General features: G+C 41.9%; 2 protein-coding genes across 2 annotated transcripts in view; both read left to right on the top strand.

The window, feature by feature from the left end:
• The first annotated feature begins 801 nt into the window (after positions 1 to 801).
• TNFSF10 (TNF superfamily member 10) lies at positions 802 to 15,493 on the top strand. Its single transcript, XM_026854958.1, has 5 exons — positions 802 to 882; positions 10,302 to 10,523; positions 12,079 to 12,121; positions 12,833 to 12,949; positions 13,627 to 15,493. Exons 1-5 carry the CDS (start codon positions 802 to 804, stop codon positions 14,070 to 14,072), a joined length of 909 nt encoding a protein of 302 aa, XP_026710759.1. The 3' UTR covers positions 14,073 to 15,493.
• Positions 14,228 to 22,079, top strand: part of GHSR (growth hormone secretagogue receptor) — a 12,412-nt gene continuing 4,560 nt past the window's right edge. The window contains exons 1-2 of the mRNA XM_026854957.1: positions 14,228 to 14,374; positions 14,823 to 14,977. Coding sequence (XP_026710758.1) covers positions 14,228 to 14,374; positions 14,823 to 14,977 — 302 coding nt within the window. The remainder of the gene's footprint in view (positions 14,375 to 14,822; positions 14,978 to 22,079) is intronic.

Here is a 22,079-nt window from a genome sequence, read left to right as displayed (position 1 = left end):
AGTTGAATATACAAGTTGGGAATGTTTTGCTTGCAAAGATATGAAAAAGTCTCCAGGGTTTGCTTGGTGGACTACTCCTGTGTTAGCTCACTTCTCAGTGGGAGCTAAAAATTACTGGAAAAAACAAGTGCTGTGGGTTGCCCAGAATGAGCTAGTGGATTGCCTATAGCAATCATTGTCATTGTCACAGCTCTAAAACACTGATTTTTATTTTTTTTTTTAAATGCTATGTTCTCCACTTTAAGATTTTTTACATTAGCTATTTATTGTCAGGAATCTTTTCCAACTTCCTTCCCAAGTAAATAAGGAAATCCTGCTTTGAAGAGGCCGGGGAAGTGTTTGTTATATGGGTTTTATTCCCAGACACTCAAGTTCTTGTTTTGCAAATTGATGTCAGCTTGAGTTTAACTTGAAAAATTTGAGTGAGAAAAAGCAAAAAACTTAGCCCCAAGAGTAAATATACTGCAGCTCAGTGAAGTACACTGCAGTTTACTTTTAGTTAAATATTGTTATAAATGTTTTTCAGTTAAATATTACACAACTCTGGAGTAGGAATTATGAAACTAAAACGCATATTGACCCAGGAGACAGCTTTGCTTTCTATTCTTCCTCAAGCCTTTTCTGTTTACCGAGTTTCAGTGCCATACAGGCTGGAGAAAACATCTTGCACCTGGCAAAATCTGCCATCTGTAAACAATGCCAGACCAGTTCAGGCTCTGTCCCTGTGGCAATCTGGGCACAGAGCTGTTTTAATACTCTCTTTGCCAGTAGCTATGGGGAACTTCAGCTCCCCACTATATGATGACCCATTTTTCAGGACAGAAGGAAAATGCCTTTGCTGCTTGTGTCACTGAAAACACAAACAAGCCACCGAAGATCCAGGTACACACAAAGGTGGTTCTGTAACTCCATTAAAGTGTTTGCGTGGCATTTATGCAATGCCTTCTGTAACATAAAAACGTGTGTATTTTTAATCACGCCGTGATATCATTGGCGTGTTCACTGAAGCCAATGTTTCCTTTCAGCTTTGCTTCAACTGATTGATAACCCAGCAATCTGCACAAGTAATTCGAGTTCTGCCAGTTTTGCACTGACTTCACTGCCATGTGTTTCCTGCTCACCAGCCTCTAAAGTTTCCCTCTAATGCTCTGGACAGCCTTGTCTAGCCCTGAGTAACCTGGGTGGTCCCTGAGCTCTCACAGCCCCCATGAATTCACAGCGGTGAATCTGAAAACAGATTTGAGATGGTGCAGGTACCACCACACCAAAGGATTTAAAAGTGTTTCCTGAGTGAGAGTCACTACATCTCCCTCCCAGAAAGTCCTCCATGTTCCTCACTCAGGGCTAAATAGCTACAATATTTGTGGCCACATTCTTTTCTTGTTATTTTTTTTATACTAATCACACAGCATGAAAGACTGAGCAGATGCATCTTTCTAGCTCCTGACATGAAGTTTTTCTATAGGCGTAAAAGAAAATCCTTCGTGTCTTGAAAATAATTATTATCTAGACTGAAGCATGTAGCGCTTCAGCAACCATCCAGGAGCCAGATCCACATGCCACAGATCAGAGCAGCCCACAATACTTCCCAGTGTCTTTATCAAAGCTAATGCAAACAGACACCAGTATATGCAGTGTCCACTTCACCTGCTACCAGAATCACTCCCCAGAGCACAGTAGCCACCAGTCCCAAAACAACCACAGAGGTAGGACACAGAGTGAAAAAACCCAGAAAGTGTACACATGGCAACAGGTATCACCTTAGATGACACGATGCTCTTGCTGTAGATGCATAGTTGCGTAGATGAAAATACAAACCAACCACTTCCATCAGTACATCCTCATGATGACTGTGCTGGTATGAATACAAGACCAAATCCACACATACTCAATGTGGATTAAATATGTTGCAGACCAAGCCAAACCAAGACTGCAGGAAAACAGATTCTGCTGGACAGAGATGAGAGTTTATCTTAATGTTTTTTCAATCACAAGAGAGAAAACAGTCCATCCAATTAGTATAATACAAATACATGGTCCAATCCATTACTCCCTTTTTACTAGTTACAGGAACATGGAAGTGGTGTCACATAAGTGAAAAATCATCCCCAGGTGCTTCTCCCCATTTCCTCTGCACCCACAGCATTTCATGGCAGCTGGGAGCACACACCAAAACAGGATCCCCAGCCACAATGCCAACACAGAGGAGTGTACATGGCAAGTTCCCTCAGTGAGGAAGCAGAAATCTCATTCAGTTCTCTACCTCCAGCCTTGTTACCGATTTTAATCTGTCCCAGGAGGAAACTGTAGCCCAGACGAAGACAGAGAGGTATGTGACAGATGCTTTACTATGAAGAAGCCTCCGAAACCATCATTTCTTTGCTTACATATCTGGCCCTCTGAAGAGGAATTGTTGTCTGCCATTTTCAGTGGAGGTTAAAAGCACTCACCTATGGTAAAGATAATCAAATTTCATGCTTCAAGGCTTAAGTTGATTGCTTAGCAAGGCTTTGCTATGCGCCAGAGACAATTCTCCCTCTTTCTGAAATGTTGCAGAGGCAGCTAGATGTGTTATGGATTTCCTCCCAGCTTCCCCCAGAGCTGGGGCTGCAATGAACCTGTTTCAACATTATCACTTTGTTAATATAATATAGCCAAAGACTTAAAAGCGGCTGTAAACATTCCCTTCGCTCCCTAAGCAAGGGGCTCTTAGCATCATCTAGTGCTTCACACAAGTCTGGTCATGTAGTAAAGTAATAGCTGCATGGCCAAATCCAGCCTTGGGATCTGCAGCTGAAACGAGTTGTTTCTACCTTAGTGATCTTCCGTATAGTGATCTATACAGAAAAGTATAGCCATATGGGCCTTACAATGGATATATATGTTATTGTAAGGATAAAGTCATTTCAACAGTCTCGTGAAGGTGTACAGACCTGGAGAATCTTGCTGCTGCTGCTCCTGTTCTACTCAAGAACTGGCTTTTTGTAGAAAGCTAAAGTACTAATTCTCTTCAAGATAAAGAGTGCTTATAAAGGATGCTATGCTGCTGGAAATACCCCTATATAACTGACATAATAAAAAAGCTTAAAATATATACAGTACCTTAACAGGCAAAATGTTAACTATTTTGTCAACTAAAAATACGACATCCAGAGTTAGATCTAGACTGCTAATGCTACAGCATTATTGGAAACGGGTGTGGCATGCATATGCACATATATTCCCTGCTCTAGTTATGAAATCCACTGCTTGGGACATTGAAAGAGAGACATCAGGTCTGAAAAAATTAATTCCAAGGTGCATTTTGGGTCAGCTAGATCGCTGCTGTTGTTTGTGTAACACCATAGGCAGAGAAGGCATTGCACTGCTAAATAGATCCTCGTTCTGATCCCATGACAGTATAAATCACGATTAACTCACGAATTTGCAATGGTTTGCAACTGACAGTAAAACATGAGGTCTGAATCTGGCACATGGACCACGAAGGAATGAACAAACCGCAAGAGCCAAGATGTGATCTGTCCGGCACATGTGCAAAAAGGACCACTGTGCAAGGTTAACTCTGCGCTGGCTGGTGCAAACCATGACTTTGTGCCTGCTTAATTGGGAGGCTTGACAAGATGAAGTTGTTCATGACCCATGCCCTTGAAGCAGAGTGTGGCACTGCCCCACGCATGCACTGGGAGGCTGCAGAGGTGGGCACGGACTGTCCTTTCCCTTCGGAGAGCAGAGCTGACACAGCCATCTCTTACTCTGCTCTTACAGCCAAATATTTAGCAGCTTCATGGTAGGAACTAGCAGCTGGAGCAGCAAACCCCAAACCAAGAGCAGCATTCAGGTGGGAATTGGGTACCTAAGTTAGGCTTGTGAAGGAAGACTTAAGCGGTCACAGCATCTTTGGTGACAAAAACCTGTGTGAGCCACACTCCCAGGAGGTGGAAAACTACATCTGTAAAGCACAGCCATGGGGCTGCTCTCCTCTGCAGAATGGCTAAATTCTCTCTCTTGTAGTGCAACTACAAATTCTACTACTAAATTCTCTCTCTTGTAGTGCAACTACAGCACTACAATTACATGCTTTGATACCTGTGAGGCAAAACATGACCTCCTTTGCTGCTCAGCAGAGAAATCAGTATCGAGAGCTGCTACATCCCAGAAAGTCAACTCTGCTTTCTCTGACTTGGAAAATGAGCACAGCTCTGCTGTGACAGGGCTGTCGGGGAGTGACAGCAGCGGTAATAACAGCTGTCTGCATCACTGGGAGAAGTATACATATAAATACATCTGAACCTCTGTCCTCTGAAAACATCTTCATCACTGCGATCAGGGAGGAACAAGAACTTTTTCAAGACACTTCTCCCCTCCTGTCACTTTTATACATTTTCAGAATCATTACAGATTCCTACTAGTCACACTACCGGGTGGCAGGTCCACTGCCAGGTGTTTCCTTGACATGCCACATAACACAGGTCCTGAGTCCACAGGACAGATTAAGGTTTATCTCTAATTAAATGGTTCACCAAGTAAGCTTTAATAGGATGAAGGAGCCAGGAACAATCAGAGGTTTTGCTGGGGAGCTGCTTCGGTCTAGCGCTACACAAACGCACAGAACTTGGTTTTGTTTAACTGGGTGCTAACAACATTCCTTCCCACTGGTGTCATGACCTCACAGTTTTACTGTGGCAAAATTTCATCAAAACAGTAATTTTACACTCTCAGAACCTTTGAAACAAATTCTTTTCAGTATAAGTTACACTTACTAGAGACAAAAATTGACTGCAGAAAGGCAAGCATTGAGAGTAGCAAAGACTTTCAAGTGTACCCAGTGGTGAAAATGGTTCAAATTTCTCTCTCATAGTATCCTATGTCAGTGTGGAAACCTATAAATATTTTATCATTGTACAATGAGATTTTAAGATCTGAAAGCTTCAGAAAGAAACGTGACATTATCATTTTCAAAAGAGACAGATTTGAGTGGGTGTCTCCTTGTTTTCCTCATTGTTCTTTTCAAAACAAACATTAATTTTGCCTTACAACACTGACCCTAAACAAGTTTTAAATTACACATAAGGAATATCCATGGAGGATTTCAAGTGATGGGTCGAGGGGATATGAACCATGCATTGTAGACATCTACAAGCTGAGTACATAGCTCTTGAAAAAATCTTTAATGAATTGGTACATTTACCCACAAAAACAAAAGTTCTGCTACAAGTCGTAGGTTGGGGACAAATCCATCAGGAGGTTGGAAAAACACAGAATAAAGACCAACTCCTAAATGTGAACAACATGAAGAGTGCTCTGTAGTGCCCTGGGCTTCCTTTCATGTTTGTTTCTATTCTCTTTGAAAGGAAACACTGAAAGAAGTTTTGTTTCCTTCAAATGCAGTAGCACCTCCCTGAACATTTGGAATGAAAATCTGCTCAAACTCCAGCAGGCAGGAATCTTCCTCCAAGTTAGTTTATCACCTTTTAACTGACTCTTCACATAGATCCCTCGGATGAAATTTCTTTCTTAGGGATTTATGAACTATGATAAACAAAGTAGGTCACATATTATTTTCTTTGTAAGAGTCTTTTGTGCATGTGCTAAAATCTATCAGAAACTCCTGTTCTGAAGCTGATGCAGAGAGCTACTTTGCATTAAGTAAACTTGGACAGGAGTCCCACTAGCCCTGCTCAGAAAGAGGTCAGGACGCTGCAAAGCAGGAGGAGCCCAAAATGTCACAACTACTTTGCTCAGAAGTCATAGGAGGAGATCATGAGCTCACTTTCAAGAAAATGCTAATCCTCTCCATCTGACATATGTGTTAGAATTACACAGATCTGAACTGGTTTGGCACACAGATTGAATGCTGCAAAGAGCCAGGCAAATAAACTGCCTGCTGCCATGTTAAATAGGGATTTGGGGATCATTTTGGTACATTGAGGGAAGAAAGAAAAAACAATTTTCCCATAAAATACTTAGTACAATGCAGTTACATCTTCTGAAGATGTTCCTGATAATCAGGAGAGATGAAGAAACCTTTGTTTTAATCTTGCCTCTTAGTTGTACTGAGAACTCCCACCTAGCAGTCAGGTTTCATACTGTCCCGCAGCAACAACGTGAAAGTGAACTAACTCGTCTCTGCACTTTGGATTTGAAATCCAGTTTTCCATGGCTGCACCGTCAGCAGACCATACCAGTGCTACCTCTGCTGATTTTAAAGAACCTGCAGATAATTATGAAGATTCTTATAATCCACAGTTTGAATCCATTGAAAGTCAACAGATGAATCCTCAATCGTGCACATGCCTTTGGAAAACTTCTGTCTGGGTTCAGTATTTTGGAGAAAAGTTTGCAAGAAGGAGTCTTAAGAGGTTTGAAAACCAACCAACCAAACCCAAAAGTGACTTCAGATAGACTTGGGGGCTGGAACACCTTTACTGTGAGGACAGGCTGAGAGAGTCGGGGGGTTCAGCTGGAGAAGAGAAGGCTCCGGGGAGACCTTAGAGCGGCCCCCCAGGGCTGAAAGGGGCTGCAGGAAAGTGGGGAGGAACTCTGGATCAGGGGGTGTAGGGGTAGGATGAGGGATAAAGGTTTTAAACTGAAAGAGAGTAGATTCAGATTAGATATTAGGAAGAAATTCCTCCCTGTGAGGGGGGTGAGGCCCTGGCACAGGCTGCCCAGAGAAGCTGTGGCTGCCCCCTCCCTGGAAGGGCTCAAGGCCAGGTTGGACGGGGCTTTGGGCAACCTGGGCTAGTGGAAGGTGGCCCTGCCCGGGGCAGGGGGTAGGACTGGATGGGCTGTAAGGTCCCTTCCAACCCAAACCATTCGGGGATTCTATGGGAGCCCCAAACACACATTTGTGCTCTGTGATGTGAAGCGTGTCCTGAGCGCGGGGGAAGCAGCGCGGGGCTGGAGCTCAGGGCACAGCTACGGGTCACTGGCCCACGGCACCCTCCCGTCTGCTCCAGCTCTACGGGAGAAGGTAGAGGAAGATAAACACAGCCTGGAGTCGGGAAACTCCGGGCCTCTCCGTACTCTTAACCACACCCTGAGTCTCTGTCAAAAAACCTCATTTCCCTCACTCCTTAGCGGAGATCGCTTAGAAAGGTGGCTCAGAAATGCTCTGCAAAGTGACGGCTGAGAAATGACCCGTATAGTCTAGATGCTTTGGTCTCCTTGCAGCCACGCTTCAAGCCTGCTAGCTGCTGCTTAACTCTTTCCTCATCCTGCAAAAGAGCCAAGAAAAGTTCATTTAGCTGATAGTCTCATGAGCCTTTATGTGTGGTCCTGCTTTTCATTGACCCCTAGTACTCAGGGTTTCCCTGAGAGTCTTGCCCAAAATTTACTGTCCTGCTGTAAACTGTACCAGTATGTTGCTCTCCCTGGCGGAAAGGTAAACTGCAGGTAAGTAAGTGTACTATAGTTCTACAACTTCAGAAAGTATTGCATAAATGTAAAAATACTGTGTTACCTGTGCATTTATTCCCCATCAGATTTAATAAGTGGAGTCTTCTGGGATGTCAAAGTCCTCTGTGAAGCAAACGGTAAAGGGTATGCAGTGATCTGCAGTATGAGCCAATGCTCATGCTTGGGGATTGTATAAAGTGGATTTTCCTGCTAAATTTAGTCTATATGGGCTGTCTCATATTTGAGGGGATGGGAGAATCACAGAAATCTGTTGATCTTATGAAATCAGCTTACATAATACTGCTAATGAAAAAAAAAATATATATAAATGCATTCATGTCTCTTCAGCATATGGTTCAGAGTCCTTTGCTAACAAGCAAGTCAATCTAAATAATTAGTAACCACACTTATCTTTCCCTTCCTTGTATTCAAATATTTACACCTGGGACACACAACTACGTGTAGTGCCACTCGCTCCAAATACAGCTCACTGTTTCTGAAGAATAACAAGCCTGCATTTGGTGTGGAAAGCTAAATCTGCCCACGCCGAAGTTCTGCTGGGCTACAAAGTAAGTACCCCGCTCTGTAGGGGGTACCTTAAGCACACATTCTTGTGTGTGCCATCTGGTGCACAATAAACAAGGAAAAAACTTATCTAGAAACATAGTCTGCTACCCCACATCCACATGGTGCATGTGGGATAGATCCCAAAAGATAAAACTGCCATTTTTGTCTGCCCATTTTTCTTCCCTTTGTTCTCCACAGTATCTGCATTTCTACACCTTCACCAAACTATTTGGCTGCACAGACTGAAGATAATTTTACCTTTACGAAAAGAATAATTTGTAACTAGCAGGTTTATCTCTCCAGCTGTGGTAATCTGAGTAGGACTATGAATATGACCATTTGTTTAACAGTTTTGCTATGGGAGGAAGTGCTGAGACACGAGCACAATAAAGTTCATTATGCTTCAGGATACCGGGCTGCAAAGAAAATACCCTCGGACTTCCTTCTGTTTTGAAAACATAGTCCACATACTAGTCCTAGAATAGAAGTTTTACATGATAGCGTCCCTCCAGGATTTCTGTCCTCAAAGACTTCAGGGCTACAGATAAACCTCATTTGAGTAAGTTTTACAACACCCTGATGCCTTTTTCTGCTCAAAGCAGAAATACCAAACCTTTGCTATCACACAGTGCTGATACAAGGTTGGATCCCCTGAGGATTTCAAAACGCATGCAAAATACTGCTTCAGTGCCAGGATAGCAAAGCTGCTTGGGGGAAGAGTGTGCAGGCAAGGAGAAAGCAGAAGCACAGGACTGTTTGCTTCCAGATTGGAGGGCAAAGCTCAGAGGTGAGCTGCAGCAGGTCTGATAAGAGAATAAACAATAACATCTCAACTGCTCGCCTATTTTTTTTTGTTTTTAAACTCATCAAGCTACTTTGTTATAGAAGGTAGCACAGTTATTTGTCAGAGCCCTTACTTTTTAAGTGCAGTTTTACCTTAATAAGAACATAACTTTAATCCCTTTAACTGAGTTCTTGAAACAAGAAACCTGATTTCAGAATATCACTGGACACCTCAGCAAAGACACAGAAACCTTCACAAACACTTGTGGTGGTGACTCCATTTCACTCTGATGCCTACAAAATACAAAATCATTTCAAGTAGTAGGTGAAGCTCAATAAAGTCTGCTGCTGCAGACTGAAGGTTGCTGTTTCAACACAGTAGGGCTGGCAAGGTAGCGTGGGTGAGTTCTCCTAATCCTCCTGGGGTGGGAAGACTCTTCCTAAAGGCCTTTGTTTCCTGACAGGCAGGAAAATCGTGGAGTGTGAGGGAGGAGGTGCTCGCATTTGTTGCTTTCAATACCCTAGTCTCAAGGACAGCTGAAACTGGTACTTGTAAAGTAAATGTATCTGTTTAGCAAACCAAACCAAACTTCTTTAGCATAAGAAGAGTGAAATTTAAATGTTACAACGAGAAGTTCATCTGAATGCTTCGCATGTTTAACGCTGATTGCTGTTTCCTCCAAGTTCCTGTAGTACTTCTCCGGCACAACAAGCCTTGCCAGCCTTTCTAGCTGATGCAGCAGCAGCCGAACTCAAAGCAAACAGGAGCTGAGCTCTGCTGGCGTGTGCTGGAGGCAGCAGGTTGGGCGCTCGTACATAAACCAACAGCGCCAGCTGGAGTTGTGTGTGCGTGTGTAGAGCCTCGCCCGGGATGCTGCGGGCTCGGGAAGAGCATCCCGCCAGGAGGGAAACTCCCACTCGGGTTCACTTGGAGCCAGCAGGAATTTTGCCACTCCCTTCCAACTAATTTATTTTTTTATCAGAAGAAAACAAGCTTTCTCTATGACTAAAGGGTATAGACATAGCCCCATGCCATAAGCATTCAGCTTATTTACTTGGACCCAAATGTCATTTCCGTTGTCTGGACTTTGCTCTGTATTATCAGGTCAAATATAGTTACAGAGAGACCCCAAACTGGATATGGGCAGGATATGGCATGGAAATACATTGGCAAAAGCCTGAATTGTTAGTGGCATTGGATGAAAAGACAGAACAGAATTATTTTTAAGGTCTGGTATTTGATTTCATCCTTAATAATTTGTGAAGAAAAATCCCTTGTGCAAAAGAAATGTTTTTAACGCAGAACTAGAGAAACTAAAGGATTCACAATGGTAGTGTTGTGGGTATTGAATTTTCACAAAGCTTATTTAGTTGAGTGCTGGATAGCAAATTTATGTCCATGGAGATAATGTAAGTATATTTATGCATATTAAGTATGCCATCATAGTTAAATATGTAAACTCGAGTGCTTGTGCTGTCTATGTGGTCATAACGTGCACCATACTATCAAATGCTTTAAAGGAGAGAAAGCGTGTTCCAAAATGTAGTGAACTTAGGACATACCACAGCTGAACATCTGGGAGCACATCACAGATGAAAAATCCTGGCTTTCCCTTCTGCTGCAGCTCCGGGACACGTACTCCAAGAGTGGCATTGCTTGTCTCACCGGGGAGGAAATCGGAAACTTCATCCAAGACTCGGATCTAATTGAAAGCGAAGACAGAGCGGCTGATCCCTGCTGGCAAGTAAAGTGGCACCTGGGAAAGTTAATTAAAAAGGTATTTGGGAACTGACACACTGAAACAGTGTGCTTGGTGATATTACAATTCGACAAATCCTAGCAGTGGAATAAAGGGGAGGGGGCTCTCAGATTGTTTTATTGCAAAGCAATTGTCAAGCCACAGCTTCAGCTGCAGAGTGCTTGCACTGAAGCCAAAAAACCCCATGACAGTGGTTTCACTCCATTCAGGAAATAATAAAGCAAAGACAATCATTTTTTACTAAGCGAATTTCAGAGATAGGTTGGCTTGTCTGAAATACCTCAGGGTAGAAGTGTTTGACTCGAGCTTGCTTTCTACCTGACCGAGCGGATCTGAGTGCTAGCAGAGGTGTCAGTCCCTCTTTGGAAATACAGGGAGGCTGGCCTGAGAAAATGAGGTGAAATGTAACACAGTGAGAGGTAAAAAGGTGCCTGAAGAATGGTCTAGTCATGAGCCGTGTAATGTATTAGGGGAGGAAAGAGCGAGCAAGCACACAGCGTTGGGCACAGCACTTGCCCCGCTCAGCATTCAGAGAACGCCATCTTCTGCATGACTTACACACAATACACATAATTTTGGCTACAGAGGAGAAAATAAGCCTAGCTGAAAAATCAGAAAGGCTAAAATCTTCTGGAATGATTTTCCAAATCCCATCTCCCGCACATAAAAAAGCTCATCCTTAAAAATTCACTCCTGGCTGAAACTTAACTGGTAAATCTTTCAGCCCAAAATAGATCCTCTATTTGTATTCAGAGATCTCGGTTCCTTTGGTGGAAGTTCTGCCAGTAAAGTCCCTGAAATTCTGCATAAGGAAAACATTGTTTTATTTGGTGGACATTTACACATCTAATATACTTACTAGCTCCCTGATTGCTTAAAGTAAGATAGCCTGGGTGCCAGAAGTAATAAATGATGGTTATAGTGATGATGATTATGATGATGGTAATAATAATATAGATGGATGGATAAGTAGATAAATAGAAATGTGGCGGGGCAGAACCCATCAGTAAGTGGCAATACAGGGCCCGTGTAGTCACCCAGGTAAATCATCTCAAACCATCAGCATGCCTGTGCCTGCACCTGCACCACTGTCAGTAACCAAACGAGTTCATTTCAGCAGCGAGCAGTTATAAAGCTGAATGCACAAAGTAAAATATGCTGGCTTAAGAGCTTACATAGATAGATAGGTAGAGGTATAAAAACAAAATAAAATTTAATTTAATTTCTCAGCTAAGATCCCAGAGCAGTGCGCACTGCCAAGTATTCTACAAATGGAGGGTGATGGTTGTACACTCTATCTCTTCTCATTTAAGAAGAGCACGAGGGTCAATTTTTCCAGTAGACTTGAAGCTCAGATGACTGAGATCTCTTGAAAATGTTTTCCCACGTATTCCGTTAGATAAAAGATGTAAATAGAAATATTTCATTACAATAAATTAATAGGCGCTTTTTAAAATTATTATTTTCTTGTTGATCAAATCCTTTTATTTATGAGTTTGAGAAAGGAGTCTCTTTTTCTTGTGCCTATCAGTTTCTGCTGACAAACTGATTTGTTTTCTGTGTTTGTTGACAGATGATTTCAAGAAGCTATGCGGAAAACATCTCTGCAGTCAACGGTATTTTAATAATTTTATTATCTGTGGCAAATAGGAGCTGCTAGTGGCACGTGATGTGTAGTGACTCAATTTTTTAAAAGCGCAAAAAACACTAAGATCTTGTACTGGCAGCAAGTCATCACAAAATGTTACTAGAAGGCAAATTTTCAGGAGCCACAAATGTGGTCAAGTGGTTAGAGCAAGGTAACCAAGGTGGGTGCAGAGGACTCAGCTTCTAGACCTCAGTACCACAGTGTGACGGGGACACTTAAACAGCCCGCTCTCTCGGGAACAGGCATCACTGAACTGCTGTACGCAGAGATCAGTTGAGGAATAGCTCTGCTGAAGCTCATACAGCTCTAAATATGTTGAGTGAAAGCATTACAACCCCCAGGTGGAAATGTGGAGTAAAGATTATGAATGCTTGACCATGAAAGATACTGATCATGAGTGTGAAAATTTAATACAATGGGTTATTTTAAGTTGTCTTGGTAACTTTGGGGTGGGGGAAGGAGAGAAAGAAGAACAAAGAGGTGTATAAAGACATTTCAAGAGCAAGAGTGAAAGAGAAATTTGAGCCTTTTTAGCCAATATTCATTCAACCATTCAGTCAATGATTTAGTCAATTAAAAAAATTACATACCTCTTCCTTAAAATTGGGTCAAATGGGACAGACGTGTTTTCTAACATCCTTACTTCTAACATGAGGTTCCATTTGTGATCTTTCCTCAGCTGAAAGAGCCCTGACGCTGTCGCGCACCGATGGGCAGCAACCACGCGGTCCCGTCAACAGGATCGCGGCGCATCTGACCGGCAACAGCAACAGGAAGAATTCCCTGTCCCCACGCAGTAAGGAAAAACCTTTAAAAACAGTTAAAGATCACAGAAATTACTCTCTGATTGCTAGCTTCATGCTTACATACACTTTTTAATACTTGCATTGAGCCAGTAGTAAGAAACAAAGCATTAAAAAAGTCTTCTTGTTCCAGACAACATGTTTTTTAGCTAATTTTCACAGATATCTCTGGATACCTCCCTAAATTTTCTTCTGGAACCTTCATTATGGGAAAAAAAAAATATCCTCCTTCCTAGTGTTAAATTCTCCTCTGTTCTTTCCTTTAATTTCCTTCCGTTAGTTGTGTGAGTCCCAGCTGCTATGGTGACAGACCTATTAGAAATGCAAGACAAGAGAGACTTGACATTCAGGCCGTAATAATGAAAAGCTTGGTAGGGTTTCTACCGCTTTGGAAGGTATCGGACACAAATGGATCTTTTAACTTTGTTACTAAGTGGCAACATGATTATTTTTGTCTTACTGGTGAGCACAAAAGCTCACCAATTCCCACATACAGCTAAACAGCTCTGGACCTTCAAATTGTTTTGAGAATGGACCTAATGAACCGCTGGGAAGAGCAGATTTCCTTACTTTGTTACTAAAACCCAGACTCCCCAGCTAGCGGATAACTGGCTTCACTACCTGGCTTTTAATTTAACATTTTCTCTCTTTTTTTTTTTTCCTCAAGTAGATCCCTCAGCCAGAAGAGGGAACGGACAAAAAATAAACAACTGGGAATCGTCAAGGAAAGGCCACTCTTTCCTTTACAACGTGGAGCTGAGAAATGGCGAGTTAGTAATACCCCAAACGGGCTTTTATTACATCTACTCACAAACTTATTTTCGCTTCCGTGAAAATGAGAACGAGGATTCAGATTTGTTGGCACAAATCAGGAACCCCAAGCAACTTGTCCAATATGTTTACAAGCTGACTAATTACCCAGAGCCCATTTTGCTCATGAAAAGTGCAAGAACAAGCTGCTGGTCCAGAAAGGCAGAATATGGACTTTATTCCATCTATCAAGGTGGTGTGTTTCAGCTGAAAAGAGAGGATAGGATTTTTGTCTCTGTCAGTAATGGTGACATAGTTGACATGGATAAAGAAGCAAGTTTTTTTGGAGCCTTTATGATTGGTTAAAAGGGCAAAATTATGCTCCAAAGGAGCCAGTTTTCATAGCCAGGACCAGCTTAAAATTCTATAAAGCGGGGGATAATAAGCAAACACTGTAGCAATACGGACACTACCAGACTCCCCTTTCTCAGCTCACCCAGCGTGAGGTCCCACCGTGCCGAATGACTCTCCCGGCAGCTGGGAAGGAGCAGCAGCAGCTGGCGATGCTTGTGCAGGCATGGGCACCACGGCTCGCCGCCCAGCCAGGCTGGGGACGTGCCGGGATTTCACCGGCCACAGACGACACCTTCGGCCAGAACACCAGGCAGGTAAGCGCTCACCACCACCTCCACAGAGATGCCCCACACCGGCTCAGCCATGGCAGGTGGGGTGGAGGATGCTCTGAGTCTGGTCACTCGAGGCTGAGACTGGACATCAGATTTGTTTGTGGTCTCCTTTGGGGCCCTGCCTTGAATATCTGAGCTCCTGGAAGGAGCCTTTGCAAGTACTGCTTCCCGGACGCCTGTGGAATTACCCTGGAAGTTTTTGTTGAACCTGAGTTTTACAAAAGTTGAAATGCCATCAGAAACAAACTGCACGTCTCCATCTCATCTGACAAAGCACTTAAGCACCTAATTAATTTTAAGCACACAACAGTCTGACTAAATCAGGGTATTTACATGCTTGAAATTAAATATGTGCTTAAGCATTTTTCAGGCTCATGGCTTGAGTAAACACATTAGTCTGTCTTAATCAGGATATTGTACATAAAAACAGCTGCTGAAATGGCACAGAAGAGACTTTGAAATCAATCAGTATTTTGATCAGCACATTATGATAGTGCCTATTTACTTAATTGCTGTGCTGCAAAGATTTCACCAGGCTTCCAGTAGTTTCAGTGATGTAGCTGCCATTACATTTGTTGACAGCAAGTACTTGATCCAGAAAAGAAGTGGTTTTCTGTAAATACGGAATTCTATTAGACATTTGCCACAAATTAAGCATGACATGGTTCCTCCAGGTTTATTTGTACTGGCCTGTATTTTGTAGGATGTAGTGCAGAATAACACACCCCAATGACTAATATTTTAAGGACAACAACTATCCGTACTTAAACAAGATCTGCATATTTAGGTAAAGCTGTTTTATTTTATTTTGAGGAATAAGTGGAAAATTTTCATAATTTTTTTAAACCATAATTTTTATTAAAACTGACTGCTATATTTTTTAACTCTATGAGTAGGATTATTTTATATTAAAAAAAAAAAAAGGAAAAAAAGATTTGCAAATGTAAGTTGTGTGGACTAGATCCACAGCAAAAGTCAGGTAGCATAAATCAGCACACCTGCAGCATTGTCAGAGGAGTGACAGCGATTTGCACCATGAATACATTTTGCCCAGGTTTGGAGAAAACAGCGGGGAAAAGAGAGTGAAAGTGAAAAAAAAAATATGGAGGGAAAGGCAGGCAGTTGTTCTGCAAATATTACTTTACATCAGCAAAACGATGCCAGGAGAAAGTCTGGTTGTCTAGTTTTAATACACTAAGGTTGCCGTGGGAACCCTCACATTCACCTCCACGTTCTGGTAGTTAAGTCACTCTACAGCCCTTGCATATGGGCCCCATGACTAAACATGCATCCTTCCTCTTACTTTGTCAACAAAAGGAAATGAATAGACACAAGCCCCAGCAGTTATTTTGCGTTCAGAAAAGCAGGTATGTTACTTCACTTAAATACTTGTGTTTGAGCCACAAGAATTTTAGGAACACCCTCCTTTTGGCAGGTTAGGGCAAAGAAACGCTGCCATAAGCCTAAAATGATGACTTTCAGCTTCTACATGCTGTTTTAATGTAGCATCACACATACTGTTTTCAGTGGTGATCAAACATGTGAAATTCTTCATCGTTTACTGGAACACTTTGGTTTGCCTCAATCTCCAATCATCCGTTTCAACAGAGAACAGAAAATATTTCTACAGTTTTCTTTCTGATTTCACTAATTCAGAATTTTTCTGCCTGCCAGAAAAGGCTAGGGAGAGCAAAGCCATGTCTGGATGTCTGCTGTATTGCAGAAATGACTTTTGTATGTTCTCCTTGCAAATGGACCAGGCTTTTCATTCTCAGCACAGGACTGACCCACGTTATCAGGTTTGAGGATCTTTTTTTAGAAATTTATTATATTAAAAAGTTGTTTGGGTTTGGTTGTTTTTTTTTTTTTCTGTGTGTGTTTTGTTTTTTGGGGTTTGTCTTTTTTAGAAATGTGATTTTAGGAGCTTGTTTGAAAGCAAATTTATTTGAACTGTGAAAAAGTGTTTTGGATTTACTGGTGGCAGCTTAAGAGTCAGAAACCCTCCCTGTGGCTAAGAACTGATTTGTGTAACGTAGGAGTCGTGGCTGCTAGAAAGGACTGGAAGGAAACGGTGAGGGACTCAACAGACTTGAAGCTGATGCTAAGACCAACTATTACACACGGATATTTTGCTCCATGTTCTCAACTCTCAATATGCCCACCCAACACTAGACCCAGGCTTGCCTGGGGAATGCTCCCTGGCATTACCTGCACCAAATAATCGTATTTTATTTCTGAGTAATCCAAAGGCATGCTTGCCAGATATTATCTTGGGGGGAAGTTATAAAGCAATATCAGGCAGGACCCATTTGAAGATAAATGGAAAAATATATAGCAGCTTCTGTTTGTATATTTGCACCCTGAATCATACCTTTCATCTCACTGTATGTTGAATGGCAGATGTAGCAAATTTTTATTTGTGAATGTAGGTTGTGGTAACATGGAAATATTGTAATTTTTCTACATGCGTTTTATATAAAACATTTTTATTAAATAGTTACTTAGTCTTGCAGTGATTACTGGTGTCATCCCGTGGCTTCCCTAACAACCACCCTGTCTGAAATAGTTTCTCTGACATTGGTTCGTATCAGTTATAAGCCATGAAACGCCACAAACGGTTGCAATGCAAAGGACATCATGCAAACCACTGAGCAACACCATATTGTGTTAATGCCCTATAACTGCCTTCCAGACCCTAGTTCACGAACAGCATCTGGAAGCAGTACACTGAAGAAATCACTGAAAATGACCTCATGACCAGAGACTACAAAATGCTGAGCACTTCCCTTGAGGTTTTTCTCATGTTTCTGGGCTTTGGCAGTAATTTAAGCACTGAGAAATCTATTTAGTAGCAAAACATCTGATCCTTGCCCATTACCAAACTACAGTAGAAGATATATTGAACTGAGAGGATCATTTACACAGATGATTTTTAAAGAGCAGTAAACTGGAGGTCCCCTAATGTTGAAAACAAATGCACTCCCTGCCCCAAAAGCACACATGGGATATTATTTGGTCTACTCACTCCACTTTTAAATTTGCCCCAACCAAAAAAAAAGTATGAAACTCAAGCAAACCCTGGAAAAATCAACAAGACACGAAAGGATCATCTAACCTGACCCCCAGCCCTGAGATGGGAGAGAGGGTGGTTTTGTCCTGCGCCTACAGAGAAGGGCTTTGACCAGAGCAGCAGCAACATGCCACAGCAGGGAAACCAGTTGCTCCTGAGTTACAAACCCCCGGGAACACTGCCCCCACCGTAGCCACCCCCAGGGGCTGTTTCACCTCTGTGTCTCCTTTTGACATCGCCTTCTCTCCGCAGTTCCCAGTATCTTGCTCTCCCTGTACTGGGCCCTGGCAGATCCACACGTGGCTGTTTTATGCACCGCACATCTACGTGATTAACAAAAGGATGTCTGCCTCCCTAATGGACTCATAATCTAAGTATATTTAGCCCAATGTTTGTGTTAGGCTTTATTCGGAATAGCTGGACATGCCTCAAGTCTTGGTTGTCGGACGCGTAGGTCTGTGTGTGTGTGTCTCCACATCCACACCAAGTCCCACTGGAACCAGTATGCCATCGCTGGGGAGGAGCAGCCCCCACCACTGCAGCTCCAAATTGCAGGGATGCCCACAGGTTTTAAAAATAAATTATTCCTTTTGTAGAGACTGCTTTTATTTCAGCAGAGGGTTCACACTTTTCCGTGTTTCCATGGGAAAGAGGACATGCCAGCTAACTGGCTTTCATTGTCCCTTTCATTATTTCATGGAAACAGACTTCTATTTTTTCCCTCTCTTTGCCTTAGTAAACATTATTATTATTGTTAGTATTGCAGCAGTACTCACTGCCCAGGCAGGATCAGGGATTCATTTGCTGTACTCTGTGCAAACAGTTAAAAAGTCTGATTCAGACACAGAGATTTTAAGATTCCTAATTTTATTTTTCAGATTGAATCTAAATATTAGGGTCTAAGAAAGGACTGAATGTAATGATCAATATAACATCAAGCAGCACACTGAGATAAGATCTCGTTCATCCCTCCAAGGCACCTTGTGCCATTCGGTAGCAGAAATGGAAGACTGATTAGGATCTCATTGGATTTGATCTAATTTTCATAGGTTGAGCTTTTTTTCATTTGGAGCTACATTGAAGTTTATAGCAATTCGCATCAGAATCATCCAAAATTCATAACTGGTTCTCCATAACTTTTCTCTATGTTAACAAACTGAAATTGCATGCTCTGTCACATGTTAAAAATCATCCATTTTCCTCTGATTACACGGGTACCAGAGTTCACTGCCTGACCACCACATCACTGTTGCTTTGCAATACTATGCCTGTTCCTGAGACATTCATAATCTGAGCCTATATGGACATTTCCATTCATTTCTTGTGAAAGTTTTAGGGATGACATCAAGTTGGGACACTGGGTTGTGACAGAAAAGCTGTCCGACTGCTCATGGTCAGTGCAGTGGGGCTGCAGCTTATGGCAGAAGCATGTTGGTTTGAGCATCTTCCAATTTTTATGGGTGGTTCTACCAGAGTTAATATAAATCACACTCCTTGCCTTCGATGCACATTATACTTCTGCACTGAACACATCATGTATATAAAACTGACAGCATTAGCAAACATCACGGAAGGCAAAGTTGTTCAAACTGCTTTTTAGAAACCAGCAATTTAAACACAATGAAATTCAAGGCACAAATTTCTCCTCAAGATACATTCGATTTTGTCTGATTGTGAATTTTTCAGCTCGTATTTGTATTGAGTCATGGGTATTTAGCCCATATAACCACTGAGTGAAGACAAAGTGGATTAACTTCGGATTTGCTGGAGAACTGAGTCAAGTTATCACTCCCCATTTAACGTGAGATAGAATTATCAACAAGAGAGTATGACGGGGAATAATTAACTATGCAATCCCACGCTGTATGTTCTGGCACTAACAACACTCAAATCATAATGAATATTAATAAACAGATGCAAGTCAGGTGAACATTTCCACCCAAAGCCAGGACAGCTTTGAGTCAAAACCTGCAGATCTTCTTTGTAGAGAATGTCCAATGGTATAAAAAAAAATACAGGATACATCTACTACTCGCATGCTAGTAATTATTTAATAAACACTATCTAGTTTTAACCCAGAATAAACATACCTGTGATGAACCATGTTCTCTCCACTTGGCGAACAAGTCTAATGCAGAGGGACATTAATTCCCAGGGTGTGACCAAGCAGCACAATGAGCTGAAGCCCTGCAAAAAGCCAATTCTTAAACAGATGCCTCTGAATCAGTGGCATTAGAGCACAGCTTTGCTGACTAATAAACTAACACTGTTCTGAAGTCTGCTTGCAGATGTTTACTGCCGTATAAAAACCAGTAAAGTCATTTGAGCACATTCTAGGTTTTATGTTATTTTGTTGGATTACTGCTAGTTCATCAGCACTACTCACTTAGAGTTACTAAACCATAACCTTTGAAAGAATATACCAGATGCTACCTTCTGTTCTTAAAATACATTTATAATAAAAGTCAAAACATCTTCTGCCCCTGGATATAATAAAAACCCCTGCATTTGCTTTTCTGCAAATTGTTGGAGGTGCATCATCTTTAAATGGGAGATCTCTCCCTTGAAGTCTTTCATTTTCTTCATCTCTCCACAATAAAACCATAATCGGTCTATGTTCAAAGCCTTCAGATATTTCCATGACAACAAACAATGATATAAACAAGAATTAAAACTTTATTGGATGAGAAGAAAATGGAAAGAACGGAACATAGGAGAGAGATTTCAAAACTCCATAAATAGAAACTCTTCTACCTTATCTCCAGTGCTCAACACAGCTTTAAAGCTGGTGAAGAGAAGCACCAATATTTTAAGAGTTCCATGAAAGGCAAATGCCCATTATAATGTGCTTTTTAAAATTATTTTTTAAAAAAATCTCTCTTCTGTTCATACAGCCAGTTAGTGGATAAAACTGTGAATAAAAAGTACTTAACTTCTATGTCTTTCTCCTCATTTCTCTCATCCCAATATCAGTGACTTCAATCTTTTCTGCAGTTGTTAAGGCAACATAAAAGTACTGTTGCAGCTGAGGGCTAGTAGATAAATTTCTGGAGCCTAAAGCCATCTTATCTCACAGCTCTTATATCTTCTGTCACCACTATCTTCACCACTGTCCTTCAGCACATGCAAAGCAGAGGCAGGAATTCATTATCACGCAAAGTTTGTGGGATATCAATCCTTTATATCCCATCAAAATTTAGCTTGAAATTGCCAATGCAATCAGAAACAGAAAACTGGAGCTGCTTTTCTTCTCTCTCAGCTGACATTTTTTCTGTGCCTGACCCCATGAAGGAAAAGCAGCCAGAGAAGCCCTTGACTCACGATAGCCTTTAAACTAGGGGACCGATGTTGCTGGATTCAAAGCACAACTGCCATTTCTGATCCAAGTGGCTCATCACTCCGCAGATCAAACTCCCAGTGAATTGTTAATTCATTACATTACAAGCTCAAGTTGTCCAGAGTACACAAATCTGGTGCTACCTCACTTTGGTGAGTTGGTTTTGCTACACACAACTCGGTTCAAGCATTAGTTTAATAAGGAACAGATTTTGTTCTGAAAAAAAAAAAAAAAAAAAAAAAAAAAAAAAAAAAAAAGAAAGCTTTCCTCTCTCTGAGGGAAGGAAAATGGTCTTTTTTGACAAGATACAGCTCAGCAAAAACTGGAAGAAGTTCATGAGAATGAACGATCCTCTCTACACAGAGAAGTCACATTTATAGCTTCAGGCCATTTTCTCTGCCAAATATCAACATTATCAACATCCTGCAGCTAATTCCACTGGTCTGAGAATTTATCAAGACAAAAAAAAAAAAGTGAAATAATTCTATGTAACAATACAAAGTATTTGGCAACCCAAATGCAGAGGCAGTAAGGCAGTTACCAGCTCCTCCATAATATAACGCAATGCCATTTAAATTAGATTGGACACAAATTTCTAATACGAAATAACTGTACATTGGTGGCATACAGCCCATGAATTTTCTTCAGAAACATATAAAACAATTACACATGCAGCTGGATAAACAAAGTGAGAAGCAGGTTGGGCTCTTTCTTCCCTTCAACTGCAATTAATGTGTACCCATGCCCCATAAAATTTAGCAACTGTTGAGCAACTTGCTACAAAACTGTCTCACGGTTGAAGAGCAGGAGTGATGAATACTGATTTCAATTAAACTGCAAAAATGTATCATCCAAATCAGGATAGGGACACGGCACTAAGGCTGACGCTTTCATTATTACAGAAGGTAAATGACAAACAGGCCCGTTCGGGGGCCCAGGGCGAGCACCACAGCGTTGTGTCACACCACCCTTGTGCTCTCCCCCTAAACAGAGCTCTGCGGCGACGGAAGAGCAGTGCCAGCCCCGTGGGCACACGCATGTCAGCGCACCCTGGAAAAACAGCATCCAAGTGTTTCCCAGCTGAACTAAGCTAGATGCCAACGCGGGCTCAGAGCACCGGCTGCGCCCTGAGAGGTGGGGTGCGAGGGAAGGGGTGCAGCCCCTCTACACAGAGGGACAGGAGGGAAAAATTATTGTGCTGTCGCACATTCTCTTTGAGGCTTTGTGGGGACAAGGATGAGAGACACCCCCTTTACAGGTGTGATGCTGCCCCTGATCCC

The sequence above is a fragment of the Athene cunicularia genome (genome assembly GCF_003259725.1).
Source record: "Athene cunicularia isolate RWA chromosome 9 unlocalized genomic scaffold, athCun1 chr9_part1, whole genome shotgun sequence".
Taxonomy (NCBI): Eukaryota; Metazoa; Chordata; class Aves; order Strigiformes; family Strigidae; genus Athene; species Athene cunicularia.
Note: the sequence above shows the minus strand (reverse complement) of the source record. Positions and strands in the feature narration are given on the sequence as shown.